The sequence below is a fragment of the Periophthalmus magnuspinnatus genome, chromosome 22 (assembly GCF_009829125.3).
Source record: "Periophthalmus magnuspinnatus isolate fPerMag1 chromosome 22, fPerMag1.2.pri, whole genome shotgun sequence".
Classification (NCBI taxonomy): Eukaryota; Metazoa; Chordata; class Actinopteri; order Gobiiformes; family Gobiidae; genus Periophthalmus; species Periophthalmus magnuspinnatus.
The window spans coordinates 9825390-9850926 of NC_047147.1; the positions used below are offsets into that span (position 1 = coordinate 9825390).

A 25537-nucleotide genomic window follows, 5' to 3' on the forward strand; every position below is an offset into this window, starting at 1 on the left:
ATTGACCAATCACATCGCTGCGTCTTCCGCTACGAACCAATCAGAGAAGACGTTGTTTGGTGAGTGGAATGGAAACAAACATGGCAGCGTCGTGGAGTGCACATACTGGCACAAACGAAGGTTGTTGATATTTTAATGACATTATAAAGAAATATCCGATGAAATATTCTCACTATGCTCAGCTTAACAATAAAGGAGGTTTGTATGAACATAATTTCTTTTTCAAATATAGTGTTCTGCGTAATTCAAGTGTAGTAAAAGCTACTGCTGATTATAGTCCTGTGTGTTTGTCATAGCGTTTCATGTTAATACATTTACACTTTATTCCACAGGCATCCTTAGCGCTTAGAGAGGGAAAAGTCTCTCCTGTTGATCTATGTAGGAAATGTCTGAACCGAATAAAAAAAACACAACACTTAAATGCCTATATCTCAGTGACAGAGGAGCAAGCTTTGATACAGGCGCAGGAAGCTGAAACTAGACTTCTGAAAGGTATAAACTTGGTATTTTCATTGGATATTTACATGCTTTTGGATATATAGACTTGAATTTTGCATTATCCAGGTTCTCCCAAAGGCTTGTTAGATGGAATACCTTTTGCAGTCAAGGATAACTTCAGCACACAGAATATCAAAACAACATGTGCCTCCAGGATGCTCAAAGGTTGGGATCTACCCCCTAATTTTGTAGAATGTTTACATAATTCCACATAATGTTCTACGTAATGAATAACACAAATTTACATAAGAGACTGTGTGTTGTTGTTTTTTTGTACAGACTACACTCCTCCATTCAATGCTACTGTTGTGCAGAAGTTGCTTGACCAAGGTGCTGTCCTATTGGGTAAAACCAACATGGATGAGTTTGCTATGGGGTAAAAGTATTATGTCTTATCTGAAGATACATCAATGTGTTCTGGCTATGTTATTATTGTATTATGCTTAATAATTAATAATTTAAATTTAGATCGGGAAGTACAGATGGAGCATTTGGACCAGTGAGAAATCCCTGGAGTTATGCTGCTCCATACAGAGAAAACACAGGTCTCGACCCAAACTCTGACTGGGTAGTGACTGGAGGGAGCTCAGGTGGGAGTGCAGCTGCTGTAGCATCACTCACCAGTTATCTGTAAGGACTCTAATAAATACTTCCTTAAAGGTGCACGATATGACTTTTCAAATGAAAGCCACCTGCTTGTCTCCATTGAAATGTTATTGGGTTGCCTGGAGAGGCCCACAGTATAGTATCAGTATGGCATTAAACATATCTGTCTTGCAATTATTCAAGTACAGGTGTTAAAAAATACCTTGAAAAACATGCATTTTTTCTGTGAGCCAAATCTGACATATAATTTGGCTTGTTAGTGTTACCTGTTTGTCTCAATGGAGATGGAGAAGTTTAATGCCATACTGCAGGTAGCATATCTTCCACGAGTGAAGTTACATAATGCACCTTTAACTCAATGTTTGCCTCAAATTATTTGAGTTAATTTTTACTTTATTTTTATTATTTATTTATTTTTGCAGAGCTCTTGGTTCAGACACGGGAGGCTCCACTCGTAACCCAGGTGCACTGTGTGGTGTTGTGGCTCTGAAGCCGACTTATGGTTTATTGTCCAGACATGGTCTTATTCCTCTTGTCAACTCTTTGGATGTCCCAGGCATCATCACTCGCAGTGTTGGTGATGCAGCTTTGGTCTTAGGTAGGAACTGCAGCATCAAATATTTCTATTGAAATCCTTAAATGTGTATATGTGTATCTAGGTGTCTAATGACAAAGACAAATTTCTACAAACTTATTTCAGCTGAACTTGTATTATATGTATACTTCCAAACTTTGGCTTAAAGGAAATATATATACCACATTAGTAATTGAACCAAAAACATGTATACTAGACTTACACCAATCATTTCACGTGATAACAACAAGACAACCAAAATATTATGTATTTCACATAGATGTTCTACAAGGTGTTGATGTAAAAGACTCAACCACCATTCTGCCGCAGTCATCATCTGCACATATCCCTGAAGATGTTGATGTCAGTGCCTTATGTGTGGGAATCCCTAAAGTAAGTCAACATTCACCGATACTGTACTGTAAATTAGGTTACAAGGCCATTATAAACTCTATTTATAGTAACAAAGAGCTGTGTGCTGTCAGGAATATCATGCTCCAGGCCTGTCTATGGAGACAGTGGAGCAGTGGAGTCGTGTTGCAGACATGTTTGAGAGAGCCGGGGCCCGGGTGGAGCTGGTGTCCCTCCCCCACACCCAATACTCCATTGTGTGTTACCACGTCCTGTGCTGTACTGAGGTGGCCTCCAACATGGCCCGTTTTGATGGGTTAGAATATGGTATGTAAACTCTATATTTACAGGTGCAGCTTCTATTATTTGCTAATGATAAAAAAGATAATGTGAAGCACATTGTGATGTTCTGCTATGATTCAATAAACACAGAGTAGAATAACAGAGTAGAATATTCCAATGATTAACCATTAAATATTTACCTCAAATACAAATTTTGTCCATATTCTTTTGAAATATGGTATGCTTCCAAGTCAAAAAGATCTTATACTATGAATTGATGATGATAATTTGTGTAATGTACTTAGGACATCGCAGTGAAATGGACAGCTCCACTGAAACCATGTATGCCATCTCCCGACACGAGGGCTTCAATGATGTAGTGAGAGGAAGGATTCTGTCTGGAAACTACTTCTTGCTTAAACAGTAAGGACAGAGAAAATCAAAGTGTTTTTGTATAATAGCTGTAGCTGAATATTATATATATATATATATATATATATATATATATATATATATATATATATATATATTATATATATATATATATATATTATATATATATTATATATATATATATTATATATATATTATATATATATATATTATATATATTTTATATATATATATATATATATATATATATATATATATATATATATATATATATATATATATATATATATATATATATATTATATATATTATATATATTATGTACCTCAAGTCTCTGGATGTTGTGGGACTGTCTTGGCTGACACGTCTCTGCAACATCGCGTGGCGGTCGGGGACAGTACCTGTGGAATGGCAGACCGGGGTGGTGGTCCCTCTGTATAAGAAGGGGGACCGGAGGGTGTGTTCCAATTACAGGGGAATCACACTCCTCAGCCTTCCCGGTAAGGTCTATTCCAGGGTACTGGAGAGGAGAATCCGACCGATAGTCGAACCTCGGATTCAGGAGGAGCAGTGTGGTTTTCGTCCTGGTCGTGGAACACTGGACCAGCTCTATACTCTCCATCGGGTCCTCGAGGGCTCATGGGAGTATGCCCAACCAGTCCACATGTGTTTTGTGGATCTGGAGAAGGCATTCGACCGTGTCCCTCGTGGTGTCCTTTGGGGGGTGCTCTGGGAGTATGGGGTCCGGGGCTCTTTGCTAAGGGCTGTCCGGTCCCTGTATGACCGGAGCAGGAGCTGTGTTCGCATTGCCGGCAGTAAGTCAGACCTGTTCCCAGTGCATGTTGGACTCCGCCAGGGCTGCCCTTTGTCACCGGTTCTGTTCATTATATTTATGGACAGAATTTCTAGGCGCAGCCAGGGGCCGGAGGGGGCCTGGTTTGGGAACCACAGGATTTCATCTCTGCTGTTTGCAGATGATGTTGTCCTGATGGCTTCTTCAAGCCAGGACCTGCAGCAGGCACTGGGGCGGTTTGCAACCGAGTGTGAAGCGGCTGGGATGAGAATCAGCTCCTCCAAATCCGAGGCCATGGTTCTCGACCGGAAAAAGGTGGTTTGCTCTCTCCGGGTGGGTGGTGAGTCTCTGCCCCAAGTGGAGGAGTTCAAGTATCTCGGGGTCTTGTTCACGAGTGAGGGAAGGATGGAGCGTGAGATTGACAGGCGGATCGGTGCAGCGTCTGCAGTGATGCGGTCGCTGTATCGGTCCGTTGTGGTAAAAAAGGAGCTGAGCCGGAAGGCGAAGCTCTCGATTTACCGGTCAATCTACGTTCCTACCCTCACCTATGGTCATGAGCTTTGGGTAATGACCGAAAGGACAAGATCGCAGATACAAGCGGCTGAAATGGGCTTCCTCCGCAGAGTGGCCGGGCGCACCCTTAGGGATAGGGTGAGGAGCTCGGTCACACGGGAGGAGCTCGGAGTAGAGCCGCTGCTCCTACACGTTGAGAGGAACCAGCTGAGGTGGCTCGGGCATCTGCTCAGGATGCCTCCTGGACGCCTCCCTAGGGAGGTGTTCTGGGCATGTCCCACCGGGAGGAGGCCCCGGGGAAGACCCAGGACACGCTGGAGGGACTATGTCTCTCGGCTGGCCTGGGAACGCCTTGGGGTCCCACCGGAGGAGCTGGAGGACGTGTCCAGGGTGAGGGAAGTCTGGGAGTCCCTGCTTAGACTGCTGCCCCCGCGACCCGGCCCCGGATAAGCGGAAGAAAATGGATGGATGGATGGATATATATATAATTATTATTATTATTTATTTTTTTTTTTTTCCAGGAGCTATGAGCATTACTTCCTAAAGGCCCAGAAAGTTAGACGTCTAATAACAGAGGATTTTAAACATGTCTTTAACTCTGGGGTTGATGTGCTGCTGACTCCCACCACTCTGTCAGATGCGACTCGATACTCTGATTTCACAAAGGAAGATAACCGAACTCGCAGCTCACAGGAAGATGTCTTCACTCAACCTGTCAACTTGGCAGGTATTCAAACAGAATGACCCCTGCCAATTGTGGAAAGTAATTTTACTGAAGTAGTTGGTTTTCACTATATACTTTAAAAATGTAAAATGTAGAGAGACTCAGGATTTGTTGATGGTTGCAGGGTGGTAGACTTCCTTCCTTCAGTCTACCTCAAAGCAGCTGTGTTTGAAGAAGTATCTTACCACCCAGTTGTGGAATGAATTACAACACTGTAGCTTTTTGAGAGAGTTGACAAGCTTGTAAGCCCAATACAGAATCAGGAATCACTTATCAATTATTAACAGCTAAAAGTAATAGTACTAAACAAAACTGCAAAGTACAGATTTGGAGTACAATTAATGCTCTATTCAAACTACCCTTAAAGGCTTTCCTCATTAGTTGTATTGTCTGTGTAGGTCTATCAGCTATTTCGATACCAACGGCTCTGTCCAGGAGAGGCCTTCCCATTGGACTTCAGCTCATCGCTCCAGCACTTCAGGACAAGAGGCTCCTGTCTGTTGCCCAATGGATCGAACAGAGGGTTGCTTTTCCCTCCATCAGTGACTTTGAAGAACCCATTGAGGGCAGTGAGCGATGCCTAAAGATAAGGGAACATACTGTACAAAGTTATAAGACATATTATAGTGGCTGTCCATAAAACCCAGAATCACGTTTATTCTTTATGTAACATTTACACTCTACCGCATAATAATAAAGTGCTAACATGTCATTTCCTTTTCAGCTTCCTTCTTTAATTTCAACTATCAGTTCCTTGTGAAGGTATGAAACTTCCCTGTATAGTCACAGGAAATCAGAGGCAACAAAGCAAAAAAGGCAGTCACAGGAAATCAGAGGCAACAAAGCAAAAAAGGCAAAGTACAGCAGGGGTGTCCACACTAAAACTGGCCTAATTGATCATAATCAGTACTTTTTATGGCAAATTTGAGTAATCCTTCCAATTTAACCTAAATAACATCATATTGCATTGTCATACAGACCTAATAATAATATTTCAAGCCTTATTTAAAGTATGTTAAATGCACCCATCTGAATTATCCACTGTATTGACCACTGGTCTGTGGCCCTCCATGTTGAATATTTTTCAAGATATGGCCCTTGGTGAAAAGAGTTTGGGCACCCCTGTAGTACAGTAATGTTTTGTCTAAATACAGACATTGTATTAGTGGACATTATAGGATTATTTATTTTAAGAGCACATGCTTTGAATGGATCTGCATTTTATCAAAGCAATTCAGTGACATCTGACACATTCCCAGCAAGTCAAGGCCAGAGGAACAAAAAACCACCCTGGAGTTTCGAGTCAACTCATAAGCTTCAGTTCATGTTTGAAAGATCCACTAATAAGACTATACCACTGTTCCTTGTTTAGAAAGATTGGAAGCATAAGTCTATTCAAGAAAAAAAACTCTCAACAAAAAATGTGATTTTGGCTATTCTATATCAATATTTTATTATGTTTTTATATTTATTAAACAAATAGCCAGTTTTCCTGCTGGGTTCAAGCTGTTGTGATTACGGTGCACATTATTGTCCCTGTAGTCCAGTCCAATACTTGACTGTCAGATCAGGCAAGGTAATGCCCCCAGTAAAATAGAATAGATTACAGCACATGTAAGAGTAGCTTTGGGCCTGCTGGTAACTCATAGTCATGATGATGCAACTATCTGCTCTCATTACCAGATGGCTTTTTACTTATTCATAGCTCTTTGAGTTAATCTGTGGGAATACAAACATCGGTCTTCAGTTGTGAATGTAGTGTAACATTTGGAGAATTTGTGGAATGCAAAGTCATCTGTGTCCTGAATGTCTTTCACCTGTCTGATTCAATCCCACCCCTTTTATTTCTTTGTTATTTACCCTACACTACCTCCTCTCCCAAATAACATAAACCTAACCTACATGGGGTTTCTTGTTTCATTTTATCAGGGGGAGGGTGACAGGAAAAGGGGGTTTTAAGTGGTTACACTCTGGTGGTCAGCAAAAGCAGACCTCTTCTCTTTGACCACCACACTCGACTGATGCTCATGTTTCAAGGAGCACCTGTAGGAATGTGCCCACTGCCAAGCCCTGTTTTTCAGATGAAATGACTGAAAGTGTTGAAAACTGTATAGGTGTGGAGGACTAAAGCAGGCCAAGATGATGAGAACCCCATTCACAAAGGGTTGCTCCTAATCCTATTTATTTTTGTGAAAGACAAGATCAGCTATACAATACAGGCATTGTCATGTGATCAGGTTGGGTACAATTCCCGTTGATCCACAGTGGACTTGCTTTGGTAGGGGTGGACAGGTGAATTTTACACATACACCATCAGCTTCTTTGATGGGAAGCCACAAAACAGTTGACCTGTACCATGATCTACTCATGAATAATGCTAGGGGTTTCACTCATCCTTCCGTTTACTGACAACTGTTACCATGGCAGCAGTTGTGGCAGTGTAAGAAGCAGTTTTGAAGGAGTAGTCAACCATTTATAGAAATTGAGCAATTTTAAAAAAGTTTCCATGGCATCAACGTTAGATAATTGTGAATTACGCCTATAGGAAATTAGTTTGTTGCACGTAGTCCTACGTAAGCATTTATTGTAGAATTAAATACCGGTATCAAATATTTTCTAGGGCTAAAGTTTTAAAAGGCCCATAGTTAATGCATAAGGAAAGCTCTGGCTATAGTGCAGCACATGACAAAACCTGACAACTAGGACAAGTTCAAGTGGTTTACAGTTGCGTCTTTATTGGACTTACAAAATTCGCTCCAAAAAAGCAAAATAAGTGTACATTTTCATCTTAGCCATTACAAAATTTAAAATCTTTAACATACAATCATTGGGGCTAAAAGCCTAGGCTCAAGTATACATTTCAGTGGGTACATGGTAGCCTGTGTTACAGACACGATCATTTCCTGCATAGGAATGTAGTCCATCTAGAGCCGCTTCTGCGGGACACAGCGGGGCGCGCGGGCTTCATGCGCGTGATGGAACTGGGCACTGGGCTTCACGCGCTCCTTCAAACTCCAGGAAAGCGTGGATTCAATACAAATACCTTATAAAAGCACACTTGCAACGATATCCAGCTCATTGTTGGCGTTGAGAGTCCAGTGCAAAGATCCAGTCCGCTGGCCTTTTTAGGACCAACCGTGAAGGAGCCCTAGAGCCAGCGGGAGCAGCAGCACACACACCTCCGTCCTCCCCCCGGCGCTCTTGTCCTGAGTAGAGTTCCCTGTCGTGTTGTGGTGGCCCATTGTTGTGGCCAAAGCCACCGTGGTCGTGTTTGCGTTCTTGGGAGCCACTGTGGCGTTCTGAGCCTGAACCTGTTATCACAGACATGATATATAAGCAGCCATAGTTAGTAGTCATTCAGCTATAGCCTATTGAAAAGTAACAGAAGTCAACTACAGCACACAAAGTCGTCTCTGAGGCCTCACGAGTCCCCAAAATGTATTTACTTACCTGTGATGCGAGATGGAGCGCAAATACCAAGACTCCCAAGAAAACTAGGCACAACTTGTTCATCTTGTTGGATTGTCTGCCTTCAGCTCTGTCGCGACAAAATCCTGTAGTACTTGGAAGTGACTGCGCTGTATGAAACGGGAGACACACACGTGGGTTTTATACTCCGTGTGACCTCATTAGAGACACCTAGGTCCACCTGCTCAAAATCAGCTGCGTTCAGGGACTATCGGAAATTTGGAAGGATTCAGGCAGAGCATCTATCGCCATTGCCATGCATTTTTTTACTCAAAAATGTATCTTTTCCTAATAATAGTGTAAGAAAGAACACTGATAAAAACCCATTGCCCTTTGACAGTTTTAACCTATATATTAGGCCTAGACCTAAAAGGCCAACTGAGTAATCAAGTAATACAAGATAATTCTACAAAAACAATTACCCTTCAGTAATGATACACTCATTTTGATAGTTTTAATTAATGCATTAATTGTATTAATTTTAAAATTGCTTTTATGTCTCGAAATTTTGTAGTAAATGGGAAATAGTTCCTCAGTGTGGCCATTTGCATTTACTACACATATTTTGCCATTTGTATTTTGGTCGTCGTGGCTACCCGTAATTGTCCTGTGCACGGTTTTCTTCCGGAAGAAACATATTGCAGGTAGAAGGGCGGAATATAAACACGTTTGAGGTGCGCGTTGCCTCAGGGGATAAATTAGTGCTTTATTTGAGTCGTGTTTCAGCCCCAGCGCCCTGCCGCCTGCACATGCTGCTGTGCCGGGTTTCTGTGGTGAGCCAGACGCTGGGGCGATGGAGCCGGAGGTCACAGGGAGGAGGCGGCCTCCTCCGCCGCGCTGTGCCGCTCAGCTCCAGCCGCTGTCACGGAGTTAGCGCCGGGGAAGGCTCCGCTCAGCCCGCAGAGCCTACCTCTGTGCAGGGCGTCTATCGGGACTCGGTGCTTCTTCCCAGGACGGACTTTCCAATGAAGCTGGTCGGACAGAAACTGCTGGACAGAGAGGTGGAGATCCAACAGGTAATATAGACTCAACAAGACAATGATACGAACTGGGTTTTGTTACCAGGACTTGTAAGCTTGGACTCTGTTTCTAGGCTTGTGGGTTTGCAGAGTTGTACTCCTGGCAGAGAGAGAGGAAGGCCAAGAAAGAGTTCTGTCTTCATGATGGACCTCCATATGCCAATGGGGACCCTCATGTTGGACATGCACTAAATAAAGTAATAAGCTTTGAATAGTACCAAAATGTATGATTGTAAGTTAAAATTACTTATGTTATAATGTCGTTTAATGCAGATCATTAAAGACATCCGTAACCGCTTTGAGATGCTGAGGGGACGACAGGTTCACTACATTCCTGGTTGGGATTGCCATGGTTTGCCCATTGAGTTGAAGGCTCTAGGAGAGCTTAGTACTAGTGGTCTGTCCCCCCTTCAGATTCGACAGAAAGGTAAAAATAAAAGTCTAAACACCAACAGTGTAAGTTTTGTGCACATCTGCTTATGTACTTGTTATTTTGTCAGCTCGGGAGTTTGCAGAGAAAGCCATCTCTCGACAGAAAGCCGCCTTCCAACGTTGGGGTGTGATGGCTGACTGGGACCAGTGCTACTTCACTTATGATGGCACCTATGAGGCTGCTCAGCTCAAAGTGTTCCAGGAAATGCACAGTAAAGTGAGGAGTCAGTATTTATTTTACATTGAAGTATATCTAAGTGGAATATTCACTCAATCATATGCATTTACAGGGGCTCATATACCAGGACTATAAGCCAGTTTTCTGGTCTCCTTCTTCTAGGTACTTTTACTATTTTAGCAATTTGGAAAACTGTTATTGTTGTGGATTATCATAGTTACTACAGTGCTCGTATTCTGTAGAACGGCTTTAGCAGAAGCTGAGCTGGAGTATAATCCTGAGCATGCAAGTAGAGCTATCTATGCCACGTTTCCAGTGGTGAAGTTACCCCCAAGTATCACTAAAGAAGCAGGTAAAACTAATCTTTGTATAAGTATTCTTATAAACATTGTGCATGATACATGGCCTAATTGCTATGCAAACTGTCTGCATTAAACAGCCATGGACAATGTCTCTGTGTTGGTGTGGACGACCCAACCTTGGACCATTCCAGCTAACCAGGCCATATGCTACATGCCTAATGCCCAGTAAGCTAAGATTGTCAACTGAGATTGTATTTTTATGGACATGAAATGAAACTGGAATCATTGGTATAGGTTTATTTGGAAACCATATGTTAAAAGTTCTTGTTTCTCATGTAGGTATTCTGTAGTGAGAAGGGCAGATAATAGTGATTTGCTCCTGTTGGCCACTGAGCGTCTTGCCAATGTGTCAGCACTTCTAGGCATAGGACTGGAGACAGTTACCACTTTTACAGGTAAGTCCTGTAAAAGTCCTGGATCAGACAATGTTCCTGAACAAATTAAGCAATACTGTTGGGACTGTTTTTGCTCAGGTTCCCAGCTCGAAGGGGGGGTCTGTGAACACCCCACTATCTCAGCTAAAGAAGTTCCTCTACTGCCAGCCAATCATGTGACTATGGCCAAAGGGACAGGACTCGTCCACACTGCTCCAGCTCATGGCATGGAGGACTACAGTGTGGCCTCACAGTTTAACTTATCTGTGGTATGCCTTTGCTTACTTTGTTTACTAATTGTATCATTTTGTGATGATGTGATTTTTCTACATAAATGTTATGTGGATGTTTAGGAATGTATAGTGGATGAAGATGGGAAGTTCACTGAGCTGGCTGGTTCTGAGCTGCAGAGTCTTTCTGTGATGAGCGAAGGAACTAATAAAGGTAAGAATTTGATTATATCGCCTCAGTTTTTTCTCTGTATTTGTTTAATGGAGTTAATTATCTCTTCCTTCTGTATCAGTGATCTCCATGCTGAAGGAGGGTGGCAGTCTCGTCAAAGAGGAGCAGTGCATACACAGCTATCCATACGACTGGAGGACTAAACAGCCTGTCGTGATCAGACCCAGCAAACAGTGGTTTATCAACACAGCAACGCTCAAAGACAAGGCAAAGGTAAAGTGAGTGTATGTTAAAGGTGATATAGGCAAAATTAAATTTATGAAACTTTCATTCCTTTATTTTGATTGACTCATACATGTTTGAATACACAATACAAAACAGGATTACTCACTTACCCCTATCTTCACTCGCAGACAAATCCAACTCAAGTTTTTACTGAACAAACAACATACATGTATAAACCAAACTTTTAAAATACTACTACTATGAAGAATGGAGGCCTATCAGATTTGCAGTTTTGAACAGGAAGTCAATATACCTGTTTCTATGATTATATTTAAGCCAATATTGTGGTTTACAAAATATAAAATAATGGTCTACTTACTTATAGTTCCAAACTAAATACCTGAAAAAAGCATAACATGTCATCTTCAATAAAATGTTCCTTTTCTTAGGATGTTCTTCAGAAGGTGCGTATCCTGCCCGAGTCAGCCCGCGGCAGCATGATGGCCATGTTGGACAGAAGGACATATTGGTGCATCTCCCGACAGAGGAGCTGGGGAGTCCCTATCCCAGTCTTCTACCATAAAGAGACCGGAGATCCTCTTATTAACAAGTAAATGCATTTTTGACCCACCTGTTGCTAGGACACATTTCGTCAAACTTGTAAATTTGCTTGTTTTTGCAGACACACTGTATCTCACATAGCATCACTGTTTAAGGAAAAAGGCAGTGACTGTTGGTGGGAACTTCCCATTGAGACACTGTTGCCTTCAAATGTCCTGAAAAAGGTCAGTCAGTAATTTTAAAGTTCAATATTAAATTTCTATGTTTGTTTGTTACCAGATTTTTGTTATTTTTTTGTGTTTTCTCAGAGCAAAGCTGGTTCTCTGTCTGAGTATGTACGTGGAGAGGATGTGCTGGACATCTGGTTTGACAGTGGAGCCTCGTGGGCTGCAGTACTAGAAGGTTAAACATCTTAGGCCATTTACGTTGACATGGCTTGCTAAATTGTTAATTATTTATGAATATTTTCCACATGATGTATATGAAATGTCAAGAGAGTTTTAGACACATTTGTGATGCCATCGTGCACGCATTTTATTATTTTGTGTCATTTTTAGAAGAGATGGAGGAGGAGACTGAGGAGCCAGAGTCACGTCTGGGCTGGCTCTCTTCTCGACTGCGTAGTCCTTTGAACACAGGTTTAATAAACAAGAGCTAGTCTTCTCCCCTTACTCTTTATTTTCACTCAGGTCTTCCCTTGTGCTCTATCCACACTGTCATTGGACAGTAGGGAAAAGGTGCAAAAACATGATATGTCTAACATAGAAATATAGCAGAATACTCCTTCAAAACACTTGAATTTGTAGTTGGTTCAGTTCAGTTATGTGCATGCTACAGACATATTTTGTATAAAATACACTTTGCACAAATGGCTGGAGTTCCTTATCTATATTTTACTGTCTTGCACTGTTTTCCTATTTGTGGAAAATGCTGCGCTTTTTCAGCTTTTTATTACTGCTCTTGTACTACTTCATGTATGTATTTTTGTACTAACTAACAGCTGAGGCCTATTTTCTTCCCCCTTTTCTCCCTCGCTAGTTTAAACCATGTGCATAAAATGTTTTTCATTTTATATTTTTGATTTTGTTTAGAGTCTGACTCCAGGGCGGATGTGTACATAGAGGGGAAGGACCAGCTTGGAGGATGGTTCCAGTCCTCACTTCTAACTAGTGTAGCTGTGAGGAACAAGGCACCGTACAAGTCAGTATTATATCCCCATCATAATGTGAAGTTAATAAAAATGCATTGATTACAGTACAATAGTACAATGCTTTGGGCTATGTGTATTCATAGGTCTCTTGTGGTCCATGGTTTTGCTGTCAGTGAGAAGGGAGAGAAGATGTCAAAATCTTTGGGCAATGTTGTGGACCCTGACACTGTAATTAATGGAGGAAAGGTATTCTTGTAATTATATATTTGTTCTTTTAATATATTTCAACACAAAGCTCTAATCTAATGATCTTTTGGTCAGGACCCCAGCATGCCTGCGTATGGGGCTGATGTTCTTCGATGGTGGGTTGCAGAGTCCAATGTCTTCTCTGAGGTTCAAATAGGACCCAGTTCTCTTAACTCAGCCAAAGAAAGCATCAACAAGGTAGTACAGTATGATGACATAGTTTATTCTTATGGTTTAGTCTTTATATTCCTTTATATTTGAGCTATTTGTCTAATATGTTGATGGCAGTTGAGGAACACTTTGAAGTTTCTACTTGGAAACGTATACAGCTTTGACCCACGCACTCAAGCTGTGGACCCCAAAGAGATGCACTACATAGATCAGTATATGCTCCACCTGGTGCGGGACTACAGCATCAAGGTGTGACACATTTTGACAAAAAAGTGATCATATTTTTACAAACACAACTTTTCTCTTGTTATGGGAAATGTCAAAAAAATATGTGCATTTGTTTGTTTGTTCAGGTGACTGATGCCTATAGTGAATTTGATGCGGGTCGTGTCATACGTCTCCTCCAAGCTTTTATCAGCAGAGACCTCTCTAATTTTTATTTTAGCATAATTAAAGACAGGTATTGCAATGCACTGACAGTACAAATATTGTGTATTGGTACTTTTGTAATTCACTAAACCGTTTTTAGGCTTTACTGTGACCCAGAAGACTCTTTGGGAAGAAGGTCATGTCAAACGGCTTTAGAGGAAATTTTAGATGGTGTGACCAGATCTATAGCCCCCATCCTCCCACACCTGGCAGAAGAGGTGTATCTCCATGCACCTGGACATGACGGTACATGTTCCCTAAGTGGTACTGCATGACTCTGCTTGTTCAAGATAACATTTAAATACAATCATTTATTTTTTACAGAAGGAGAGACTGTGTTTAAAAGTGGTTGGATCAAGAGCAGTTCTGTGTGGAAGCGGCCTGGACTGGAGGAGGCAGTGGAAGGAGCTTGTGCTATTCGAGACTCTTTCCTCTCGACGATTCCAGGGAAAAATGCTGCTCAGTACGACCTCACAATAGCCATAGGGCCGGGCCTGATGTTTGAGCTCATGGAGGTAAGCGATATGTGTGACTGTTTTTTTAAACAGTCCATTTATGAATGAATAATCTCCTGTTTCACACTCAAGTCTCTACAAGAGGAGCCGATCTCCACCACCTCTCAGCTAGCTGAACTGATGATGTGTGCTAAAGTAAACCTCACCAGTGAGCTGCCCCGGGACCTGCCTTCTGATGCTTTGCGGTGTCATGGGACATTTCTCATTAACCTGGAGGGTAAGGGTCTTACTTTTTAATGTTCTTATTAATATTATAGGCAGTATGGACTTGATCTTAGCATTAATTGATGTTTATTTGTAGGCGGAATGATCCGTGAAGACAGTCCTTACAGTATTGCCGTGGTGCCCTCCTCCGCTGCCCGCTGCCCGAGGTGCAGGCGCTTCACCTCAGATACTACAGACTGTCTATGCCCCCGCTGCCAGACTGTCCTGTCACAAACTCAGTGACCTCTTGACCCCAGCTAAACAAAACTCACATACAGGTATATTGGGAGAAATAAGTCCAATTATTTTGTGATTTAACCAGAAACACTATTTGCAAGATTATGAGTCTGGCATACACACTTTATAGCCCAAGAACTCTCCAAATAGTCCCTCACTGAAATTATTAGAGGCTTTAGGTTTGGTCAAAAGGAGGTGCCTTTATTTGTTTAGGCAGTATAAATTAAAGTCTGAAGGAACATTTATCAATTTTATAAATGTCACTGTGTGACTCCAGTAGTGAGCTATTTGTAAAATATGTTCAAAAAAATGTTGGTGATATCTTTTGAATGTGGGTTGGTAAAGAGCAAGCCCTATTCTTTTTGTTATAATTGTAATGAGAAAGGCATTGATTGATACAGAGGTCTTCAAGATAGAGCTGGAAAGTGAAATTGTTTATGGTGTATGGAAGAAATGAATACATGTTTTTGAGAAACCTCTTTATTCTGCACTGATTAGCCTTGTGTGAGAAGATGCATGTTAAACTACAGAATAGAGGGATGTACAGGCACAGCTAGTACAGAACTGTCTGCATATATAAATAAAAATATGTTTTTTTTATAATACATCTGTCCTTACACCAGTCAAGAGCAAAGAGATAAATGAAACATATGGCACTCAAGAGTTAAAGTAGTGAGCAAGAAATTTAGAAGATACGTACATGGAAAAACCCAACACAAGTGTTACCTTTTATACATGCACAAAATTGACATTAAAAGGGTTAAAAGCTGTTTCCATTATTACCAGCCAGACACTGATGTTTTGTTTTCTGTATTGCAGAAAGTTTTGAACATAACACAAAAATAACAGTAAAAGACCATTTGAATGTTTGCAAAGGTTTACAGATATGCAACATGAAAACTGAACACCTGGCTGGTAACACAGGTCCACATTCCATGTGTTAACACAATTCAAATAGCAACAATTTAAACATGATACAGAGGATGTTGCCCAGTCTCCAGATCTTTTATAAAACAACTTTATATTGTGGTTCTAATGTTTGTCTTGGGTCAATCATTAATGGACAGAGCCTCCACAGCCTCCAGAAGGTGCAGGGCAAGGCTGTACTGAGCGTGGTTCTCTGGGAGGATCTCAGTCAAGCGACTGATCAGCCTGCCGGTCTGAGACAAGGGCACAGCGGGACAACGCAGCTCACTGGGGTCCTGAACAATAAATAAATCATCACCTATAAGAACATTAACTGTATTAGATACAACTATTCACCTAAACAAGACTCACCATAGCTTTGAGCCATGTGCAGAGGGTGGGAGGCAGGCGGGCCAGCAGCTCCATGGCAGGCTGTGTTTGACTCTGACTGTGCAGCAGAGAATAGCTCAGTCTCTGTCCAGTCAGAACCAACAATTGAGAGCCCAGCACGTCTTTATCTTCCACCTCCAACATCACCTGAGAAGACGCAGCAAATGTTAAACATACTGCTGGGTTAAAAACAAAACCCTTACTTGCCAGCTTTTCATTACACAATAGTATTAAGTAGCTATATAAAAAATGGGCAAGAAACACATAAATCATATTTATTTTTCTGTACCCGTTCAGCTCTGAGGTCTAGACCCTGATTGTAGAGTTCATACACATGATGGCGCCGTAGGATGTCTGGGTTGACCTGCAGCAGAGAGCCCAGGTCTAGACACAGTGAGGGCCACCAGTCAGCCATTGGCCCATTGGATGGAAGAGGGGAGGGGCCAGAGTCTGAGGAGGAGGATGGGGTATCGATAGCCTGTACCCAGCTGGTCAATACTCGCAGAAGGAACTGTTACAAGAAAAAACAAAACATTTTCCACAGAATGGCAATAAATACTTCTACTTCCACTACTATTATCTGCAATTATTAAATTTATTTATTTGTAAAATTGGTCTTACATCTTGACGCAGCGAGACAATTGCAGGATCCATATCTCCGTTGGGCATCAGCTGGATGGTTGTTAGATCTCTGAAGAAAGCATTCTTACCCTATAAAGACGCCACATGCATTAATATTCACTCATGCTGTGGTGTTTATTTTGGGATGTTAATACAGAAAGATGTCTACCTTGCTGTCAAACAAACTGAGTGGTTTGACTTTCATACTGAAGGTCATAGCCGTGTGCAGCAGAGAGGCCAGCAGACAGTGATGCTGAACCAGGGGGTAGTGGACTCCCCTCTGCTCCAAGGCCAGCTCTGCAATGGAGGCTGGACCCTCAGCTCCACTCCACACCTCCTCCACAGAAAACTCAGGAGCTGCAATCTCCTCCACTGCAGAGTCAGCCTGCAAACAGATACACAAAACTTAAGAAGACGCTTTGTCACTTTCTTTGATTAAATTAAACTAAAACACTCCAGACATTTCAATTTCACAAGTTCTGAAAGTACAATAACAGCCAAAAATATCCCCAATTCTGAGTATTGATTAGAGATGTTAGTTAAAATACAATATTAATATTCAAACCACAATAATTATATTTTCCAAAACTGCTTGGGCTGGCCATGCTGCATTCAAATTCAGGCACTGCCCAGTCTCCATGCTAAGTCTCGGAGTACAATTACTTACAAAGTATTTTAAAAATGACAAATGGTATTCATTCTTAACCAATTGTCCAGTCACCTCCATCAGGATCTGCAGCAACTGGACACAACTGCCAAGGAAAGATGTCACTGCTTTGTCTCCCATCCCCACATCCTGAACACAGACATTTGTCATGACAAATAATCTAAAAATAAAACATTCTCAGGTGTAAAGAGAGACAAATACCCGCCGACATAACCGGTCTTTGGGTGCTTTTCCAACCTACAAGAAAAAAGATGGCATAATTTGGGTTTGAATTAAATGAAATCTTCATTAGATAATGAATGCTCATAGCATACTTTCTCCATAAGAAAGGCAGTTGAAGAAAACCGCTTGACAATAAATGTACTCCACATCATTAATGAAATACCTAGAAATATAAAAGAAAATGGTTTGAGGGTGTAGTTGAATGTTATTATGAATAAAACAGGAGAAATTACAGATACCTAGTTGAATATGTGCATTGGAGATCAGCTTTAGGTGTTCAACAGCCCAAGACAAATAACGTCCCTCCTGTAAAGTGTCAGATTTGTGATGTTGGTTTAAGTTTTGAAACAGAATTGAAATGAGAACCTTAACAAAAAAAACAAAACAAAAAAATTAGTAGAGGATTGTTGATGTATGATTGTTGCACCTCTGGGTCCTTATTCCACTGCACCACATATTCCCAACAACAGTGAGCGAAGAGCAGGTCTGGAGCGAGGGAGTTTGGAAAGCGCTTACACAATGCAACTAACAGCTCTAAAAGAGAACATATCCATGTATTTTAACTGCAGTCACATTTAAGTTGTAATCATTTCTCCATGCATGTGGCAGTGTCAAACTGCTCATGTTGTTACTAACCTTCACCTTTGTCACCTTGACTTTTGTTTTCATCCGTTTCTTGTTCAGTCTCTTTGTCTTTTATATCAAGGATTTCCATTAGTTGCTCGGGGGCTAAGTTGTGTCTAAATACCCACTTTGAGACACTGTCTGCAACTCCACCTGTATGTATATAAATAAGAGAGAGAGAGATAAATAACACATTTAGTGTGTAGTATAACTGGTAAAATGTTCAAAATATATTTGAAGCTTTTGTAGACCTCACCAGCGCCTCCTTCTAAGAGTGTTTTAATAGAGCACTGGGTTACAGCGCTCCCTGTGGTTCCCTGAGGAGGAGGCAGGAGCAGCAGAGTCTGCAGCACCAGCACATCCTCGAGCTGACGCACACACACCGCCCATTGCTCCAGCTCCAGAGACACGGCTTCCCACTCCGCCTGCAACTGTCAGCAAAACACAGTCACAATATTTTCCTTTTAATTCAGTACATCTGGGTGATATCTTACCTTGATATCAGCTCTGCTTGTTATACTGGCCTTAGCAGCACGATGGGCCACAAATGCAGCCAAAAGAGCAGCTGCTGCATTATGGGACTGGACACAAGTGTTGCGGACCTGCTGCCACCAGGGGGAGATAGATTGTGTGTCCCATGTTTCCTCAACTGCACCTATTGAGCAATCAATAATATTGATATTCATCAACAGAATAGTGATTCTATGTAAATCTTTAAATAGTGAATGATATTTAATATGACTTAATGATAAAAACCCTTCATATTGCTGAGTGTTACAAGTAAAGTGTGTAGATTTTGAACCATCTCCTCAGGTTTCTGAAGTATCTCCTTCTCCCTCAGCAACCACATGCTCAGCAACAGAGACTAAGAAAAACACATCACACATTAACATATAAATGCACTGCTAAGACAACATCAAACAGGTTAATCATATACTAGCATAATGTCACATACCAATAACTGTTGTGGAGTGATCCCAGCCTGCTCTAGTGTTTCACAAACTTTATGTATTGAATTTTTCCCACAAAGTGAGCTCCAAAAGAAGAAATTGCCTGCACAGATATTATGAAACGATAATAACACATACAGTGCAATACAGCTAGTACATCTCCAATTAACATATCAAGTGATGTACCTAGCCGGTTCCATTCAGTCTCCTCTTTGCAGTTGACCATCAGTGCACCCTCCTCTGTGCACTCCATGTGTGAGAGAAAGGCCTGCACTGTCATGGGCAGGTCTGGGGAGTCCTGAGCAAATGTAACACTGGGTTTGGTGTGGAGCTGAGAATAGCGCTGCAAAATCAGGCTCACGCGGGACAGGTCGGCTTTGATGCCCTCAAGAGAATCAGTCTGAAGAAAATACAAAACATGTCAAACTAACATAGACACAGAATTAAAATTAATAGGATTTAGTTGTTTACTTCTGGGGAGAATTCTGTAGAGTCTGTGCAGGAGTTTAAGTCTTGAATGTCACAAAAAAGTCTCAGCAGTTTTAACTGTGAAGAGCAAAACTGGAGTAATGTTTCATCAACTTGATCTGGATCTGAAGAAAAGCAAGACAAAACAGATATAATGGAATTAAAAACAAGATAAGAAAAAATGTCATTATTACTTAAACCCCACCTTGGTTTTTGAAACTTTCGTGTAAGGTGCTAGTGATGTTAGCAAGGCACGAAACAGGGGCACTCCTGTGGGACAGCAGAGTCTCTAAAGCCTAAAAGAATACACAGGCCATTAACATGTCATTTTTATATGAACACCTATGCATTTATACAGCTATCTAATCGTTTACCTGTTTTTTAATGGCAGGGTGCTTAATATCAAGCAGCAAACTTTCAGCTTCACTCTCCAAAATATCTACAAATAAAACATGAACATTTTACAAACTCTCACAAAAAACACTCTTTACAGTGCAGTTAAATCTCACCAGGTTCCAGATCTCTGCTCTTAAGCAAAGTGGTAAATTTCTTTAAAAGGTGCATATCTTTGGCCCGTTCACTCTTCTTGTCACTAAGGTAGAAAAAAATCAATAACTTTGAGGATCACCCATACTTAATTGATTTGCATATCGTCATGGGAACTGACCTGAGAGCCAAGTGGAAAGGAATGTTGACAGTCCTCAGTGCTCCGTTGGTGGGGTCCAGGAGACAGACCTGCTGCGTGTGGAGCTGCCAACCCTGACTGGTCACACTGTTCACGCCCATCAGACGATAGCCAGCATAAAGTAATCTACCAATAACACCACAATTACACACTTTTTAGCGTGCAAATTATGTATATTTATTTTTGATAAATCACTGAGAATAGCAAATACCTGCAGTGTTTTCCCACATTAAATGCTCCAACTCTTGGTCCACGCTGCATTGCCCAGACCTCCAGGATTCCTCTTCTTGGGGCATAAATGACTAAGAACAGGGCATGTCTCTTGGGGGTGCGAGCAGAGGAGGCTTCCCGAATACCTCGTTCCTCTGCAATCTGCATCCAACCCAACTGTGCATCTCGATAACCTGTATTACAGATTACATACCAAGCATCAATGAAAAAACGTAATTAAAGGGACTCACTATACACTACACTTTTTCTTCATATTTTGCCCCATTACAGATATATTGTAAAAGCAGCTCTGAGGGTTAAACTGAGATAGCTGTGTGCTGCATCTAATTATAAAACATTTTTATTGTCAGTGACCCAGAAAGTAATACTGGTGCACCGTTAGCATGGTAGTTGTTCTTAGTATCCTATGAAAGTATTGAAGGGATTGAAGGGTGCTTGCTAGGAATGTACTAGGAAGGTGATGCATATCTCTGCACTCTGGACTGCAAACCAGCTATGTTTTTTTTACAACACAAAGTCACGTAAAGAGCTTTTAAGACTAAAAACAGTAAACTGTACACACCTTTCCACATTCGGATAGCAATTCCTCTGGCCAGGTCTAACAGAGTAACTCGACCAAAATCATCAGTCACTCCGGCCAACGTGTTGCAAGGGGAAAGGCAAATGGACTCCCCATGGCGCCGAGAGTCAGGGAGACCAAACCTTAGAGAGACCAAATATTAGTGAAAGTCTATGGCAAAATGAGTCCACATATATAACATATCACATAAAATTGATAAAAACACTACCTGATGGGAAGGGGTGTAGCAGGTTCTACTTTAGGTTTTTGTTTTTGAGCAACTTCTTCTTCAGCTTTGTTTTTATTCTTATTCCAACCTAACCACCCACTGAAGTTCAACCATAAAACAAAGCAAAGGTCAGGCTTCTTTCACTACAACTTTCACTATAATAACTTTCACTATATCTTTGTGAACTATACGTGTTCAGACATTAATTTAACAGTTTCTTAACTTAAAAAATGAAATACCTGGCTGCATTAAAAAGAGCTGATGTAAGTTTGCTAGCCACAGCCATAGCCACATGAGACAAAAGAGGCTGTGAGTTGCCCTACAGACATAAATGGAAAATATAAAATCACTTATGATTGATCTGTATTATATTAAAGTGATTTTAGTATTATATATATATCAGTGGTTATAGTATGTTATAATCTTACATCTACTGCATAGAAGAAGCCTGTGTATGGTCCACTCCCCACAGTCACGTACTGAGACATGGCAGGAGGGCTGCCTTTAATTGAAGCATTGAAGCCTCCAAGAGTAGAGGCATTCTTCATTTGGTCAAAAACAGATGTCGCCATCACACCTGGAAAGATAAATGATTATACTATGACCACAACACAAGAATCAAGTAATTATTACTCATACTGAAGAACAATATAGTGACTCCTGTATGTATTTCATATCTATATCACTTACCTACACTGCAGTGATCCACAATGTTGTCCATCTCCTGCAGACCCCACTTTTTATAAGCCAGAGGAGGGGGCTGAATAACGTCATTACCTGCTGCAGTAGCTGAAAATGAATGGAGAGAAAATAATCTAATTTTAAATGTGTAAAAGACTGTGTAAAATATATATAGCTATTGTGTTTCTCTACCCCAAAGCGATAGGTTGGGCTAGGCTTTAACTAAAAAAATCTATCACTACTAGATGAGCATTTATAGCTATTAAGATTGCAATTTGTGCCGAAGAAGATCTCAATAAATACATGCATTTAAATACCTGAATGCTTTGTTGCAATGTCTATCCATACACCATGTAAACAGTAAACATAATATGTTATCTTTACACATTGTGTATAACAAGTCGCTTACTGTGTCGAAATGCAGGTTTATAAACACAAATGCTCAAAACCACTACCTCTCGCCACCTGGTTCCTGCAGGCTCGCAGAGACTGAAAGAGGCTGAAGCCATCGATGGTGACCAGAGCAACAGGATAGAGGATACTCAGCTCCTCATGCTGGAGCAAAACAAATCAATATTGTCACAGTGAGGTTATTTAAACAGACTGGGCTGACAGTAGAGAGGAGGTTGTGTTACCTGCTCTGTTACTCCGGGATGACGAGGGATCTCATATGTGCGGCACTTAAGCTTTATCGCAGGGTCCTCGTGCAGCAGCTGAGCCAACAGAAGAACCCCATGCTGAAAGAACAGCATTTTGATTTTATTTTTTATGGAAAAAGACAAAGTGTTTGATATTGGAACATGCAAAAGAACTAATGTACCTCAGTGTAGAAGCGGATATAGCCAGAGGAAAAGCCCACAACCACACATGTCCAGTCAGGACGCCCCGTGGAGCTCCTTCACAAAGACAGTAAAATTAATGCTAAATCTCTGTGTACATACTATATAACCACAACCCCAACAACATGACTACCTTTTTTGACTGGCCAGAGGTATACAAATGGCACTGCTCACAGACTCTCTGTCAAAATACAATTAGTTAATACATCTGTTTCTTGTATTCATCCATCAATTAGCTTTTTTCCCCCCATACCCTTCTTCACTACTAAGAGTTCCAGACCAGGATACAGCCAGGGTCATCTCCTCTCGGCCACTGTCATCTGTGCGCCACTTGGCTATAAGACAGAGTCATTACTTACATTCTACAAACAAACAAACAAACAAACAAACACACACACACACACATACCATATACTATATACTTACACACACACACACACACACACACACCCCTACATACATACCATATACTATATACTTCTTATGGATGTATTTATTATCACTATCTGAGAATATACCACCTGAAAGGAAGATGGCCTTCTGTTCACGAGCCACAACCAGCAAATCCGAGCAGGGTGACAGAGCCACAACACAGTCCTGTAGCCAGCCAGGAGCAGTTTGCCCCACAGTCTCCTCTGCCTGATAAAAACAAAATCTTTACAGTAGGTGCCTTTAATAATGCTGAAGCTGAAATGCATACGAAGACGAGAAAAAATACTGTAGAAGTGGGTGTTGCTGCATTCTCCTCTTTGCCATCATTGTCCCACGCAGACTCCCAATCAGAGGTGTCCCAAGTCAACTCATCTGTCCATAAAGATCATAGACGCTTATTGTAATCAATATACCATAACAAATAATGGAAGAGGCTAATCCTAGTTTATTTCAGCCGCCCTTTACAAACTTAGCCTATCTTTCTCCACTTGGGATGAGTCACCACATTAGCCCACTGTCAGGGACCTTCACTCTTACCTTTTCGCACTTTTTCTCGAGATATTATATAACAAGTTTTCAAAGCAAAATTCACAACGAGTCAAGATTTGTACTTGGACTTCTTACCTGTTTGAGCTTTGTCCTCCTCGACCTCAGTCTTCTGGCTTTGGAACAAAAAGTCCCGCACAGTTTTCAGCTCCTGGAGCCGACAAAACTCCAATAAGCTACAAGACATTTCTCTTCCGTCCCGTTAGGACCGAGGGAGAAAGGTTGAGCCCAATTAGCCTGGTGGCTAAGGCTAACCCAGTTGTCCAAGATTATCTTGTCAATATGGTTCTTTTTTAAACGTCTCCCCGCGGGACAGACATCCAGTCTAAAATAGTATTTTCACTTTACTTTAAAGGGAGGCTTGATTCTAATCGACAAACGAGATGTACTTTAATATTTTCCGATATTTGCAGCTTCTGCTCTGCAGATGACACATCGCTAGCATAATAACACAGGTCACTTCCGGCCACCGATATGGTTGGTTCTTTCAAAATAAAATTGTGAATATTTGGAACATTTCAGTTTACACAAAACAGGCTATATCTTACGTGGGTCCGATGTCCATGAAGAAAAAATAGTAAGCCTACTACTATATAAATCCACCATCGGTCCTATATTATTTATTTAACATACTGTCGCTTTAAAAACACAAGGGGGCAGCAGAGCACTATGGTGCAATGACTGGTTGCTTTAGGGCTACTCCATGGATTTGGGTTACTCCCTCTTTATACTTCTACTTTTCTGTGGAAAGTTCTATTGTCTCCTTTTAAATATGCTTGTAACATAGTGCATGTCAGAAAGTATCACTCACTATAGTTAAACATTTAGACATCTTGTCTGAAATATAAGTTAGAAGTCATAAGTCTACTGAAAATGTCAATGCATTTTAGCCTAATACCAGTGGCACTGTGGACATCATAAGGCTGATTTGTATGTAATGTGTTGTTATTTAGTATTCAGTTTGTGATGCTTCTTTCCAAATTCTATTTATTCATTTAGACTATTTATTTATTTAGTTTGGCAAAACTTCCTGCATTTTTACTAACAATCCCACATCATTCCCTGTCCCAGAGCAATTCATACAGTAAACACACACACACACACACACCCCTACATACACACCCCCCCACACACACACATATACACACACACATGAGCTCATCTCTGGGGGGTGCCCAAAAGTTTCCGGTTCGGAAGGCCGTACACAAAACCTCAGGAAACAATCGGGTGTCAGAGAGGTCCTTAGGCCAATGCTGCTGCAGCCTCTGTGTGGTACAGGAGTCAAGGCACAGGAACAGCTCCCCATCTGGTTCCCCCTTCCTCTGTTGACAAGGAAATGAGCTGGCATCACTGTGTCCCAGGATAATTATGATACTGATGCACAATAGAAGTAGTATAGAGGTTTTATTTTCTCACACTGATGGAATAGGCTACTTCTTATAAAGTCAGCCAAAAATAGCCACATACTGTAAATAAGAATCTAGTAGTTTATCAAAAAAGTATACAATTTTAGTCAAATGTTAGTAAGTAAAAATTCTACTTACAAACATCAATACAACAATACAACAATAGAAACAGTAAATAGTAACAAAATGTGTTTTTATTTAAATGCTAAACCAGAAGATTTGCAGTTCAAATCCAAAATGTCAAAACTTATGTTATGTCAATTCCTGTGGTGCATTGATTATATTATTTTTGACAGCACAAAACTTAGATCAATAAAAAAGGAAGTAACATGGTTTGCTACCTTTTTTAATGCTTTATATTAATCACCCTGTCA

The 25537-nt window shown here is 41.0% G+C and overlaps 3 protein-coding genes across 5 annotated transcripts; 2 read left to right on the plus strand and 1 right to left on the minus strand.

Moving 5' to 3' along the window:
* The first annotated feature begins 58 nt into the window (after positions 1-58).
* Positions 59-6640, plus strand: qrsl1 (glutaminyl-tRNA amidotransferase subunit QRSL1). The gene is made up of 11 exons (XM_033987853.2): positions 59-198; positions 333-492; positions 565-663; positions 778-874; positions 967-1128; positions 1527-1702; positions 1959-2071; positions 2164-2356; positions 2617-2734; positions 4532-4737; positions 5133-6640. The coding sequence occupies exons 1-11, from the start codon at positions 175-177 to the stop codon at positions 5372-5374; spliced, it is 1590 nt and encodes a 529-aa protein (XP_033843744.1). The 5' UTR covers positions 59-174; the 3' UTR covers positions 5375-6640.
* Positions 6641-8812: 2172 nt separating this feature from the next.
* iars2 (isoleucyl-tRNA synthetase 2, mitochondrial) lies at positions 8813-15310 on the plus strand. 2 transcript variants are annotated; one of them, XM_055231240.1, is made up of 24 exons: positions 8813-9218; positions 9296-9418; positions 9495-9648; positions 9722-9870; positions 9944-9993; positions 10074-10183; positions 10271-10358; positions 10473-10588; positions 10667-10836; positions 10921-11011; positions 11091-11242; positions 11644-11804; positions 11877-11979; positions 12064-12157; positions 12313-12393; positions 12847-12955; positions 13049-13151; positions 13227-13349; positions 13440-13571; positions 13676-13782; positions 13852-13997; positions 14076-14266; positions 14339-14483; positions 14568-15310. In XM_055231240.1, the coding sequence occupies exons 1-24, from the start codon at positions 8952-8954 to the stop codon at positions 14711-14713; spliced, it is 3111 nt and encodes a 1036-aa protein (XP_055087215.1). In that variant the 5' UTR covers positions 8813-8951; the 3' UTR covers positions 14714-15310. The 2 variants fall into 2 exon arrangements, with proteins under 2 accessions (XP_055087215.1, XP_033844732.1); XM_033988841.2 differs by lacking the exon at positions 12313-12393.
* Positions 15172-24221, minus strand: rab3gap2 (RAB3 GTPase activating protein subunit 2 (non-catalytic)). Of its 2 annotated transcripts, none has more exons than XM_033988839.2 (35): positions 23836-24221; positions 23498-23583; positions 23301-23418; positions 23033-23114; positions 22913-22960; positions 22761-22836; positions 22576-22677; positions 22396-22495; positions 21950-22048; positions 21688-21836; positions 21499-21578; positions 21260-21358; positions 21034-21173; positions 20452-20644; positions 20223-20366; positions 20065-20147; positions 19930-19994; positions 19761-19851; positions 19559-19680; positions 19274-19487; positions 19093-19190; positions 18894-19002; positions 18632-18792; positions 18394-18568; positions 18150-18290; positions 17941-18047; positions 17753-17819; positions 17606-17676; positions 17493-17528; positions 17346-17420; positions 16794-17009; positions 16625-16714; positions 16293-16514; positions 15986-16150; positions 15172-15909 (listed from the first exon to the last, which is right to left on the minus strand). In XM_033988839.2, exons 1-35 carry the CDS (start codon positions 23942-23944, stop codon positions 15757-15759), a joined length of 4086 nt encoding a protein of 1361 aa, XP_033844730.1. In that variant the 5' UTR covers positions 23945-24221; the 3' UTR covers positions 15172-15756. The 2 variants fall into 2 exon arrangements, with proteins under 2 accessions (XP_033844730.1, XP_055087213.1); XM_055231238.1 differs by having other exon boundaries at positions 17292-17420.
* Between the last annotated feature and the right edge of the window lie 1316 nt (positions 24222-25537).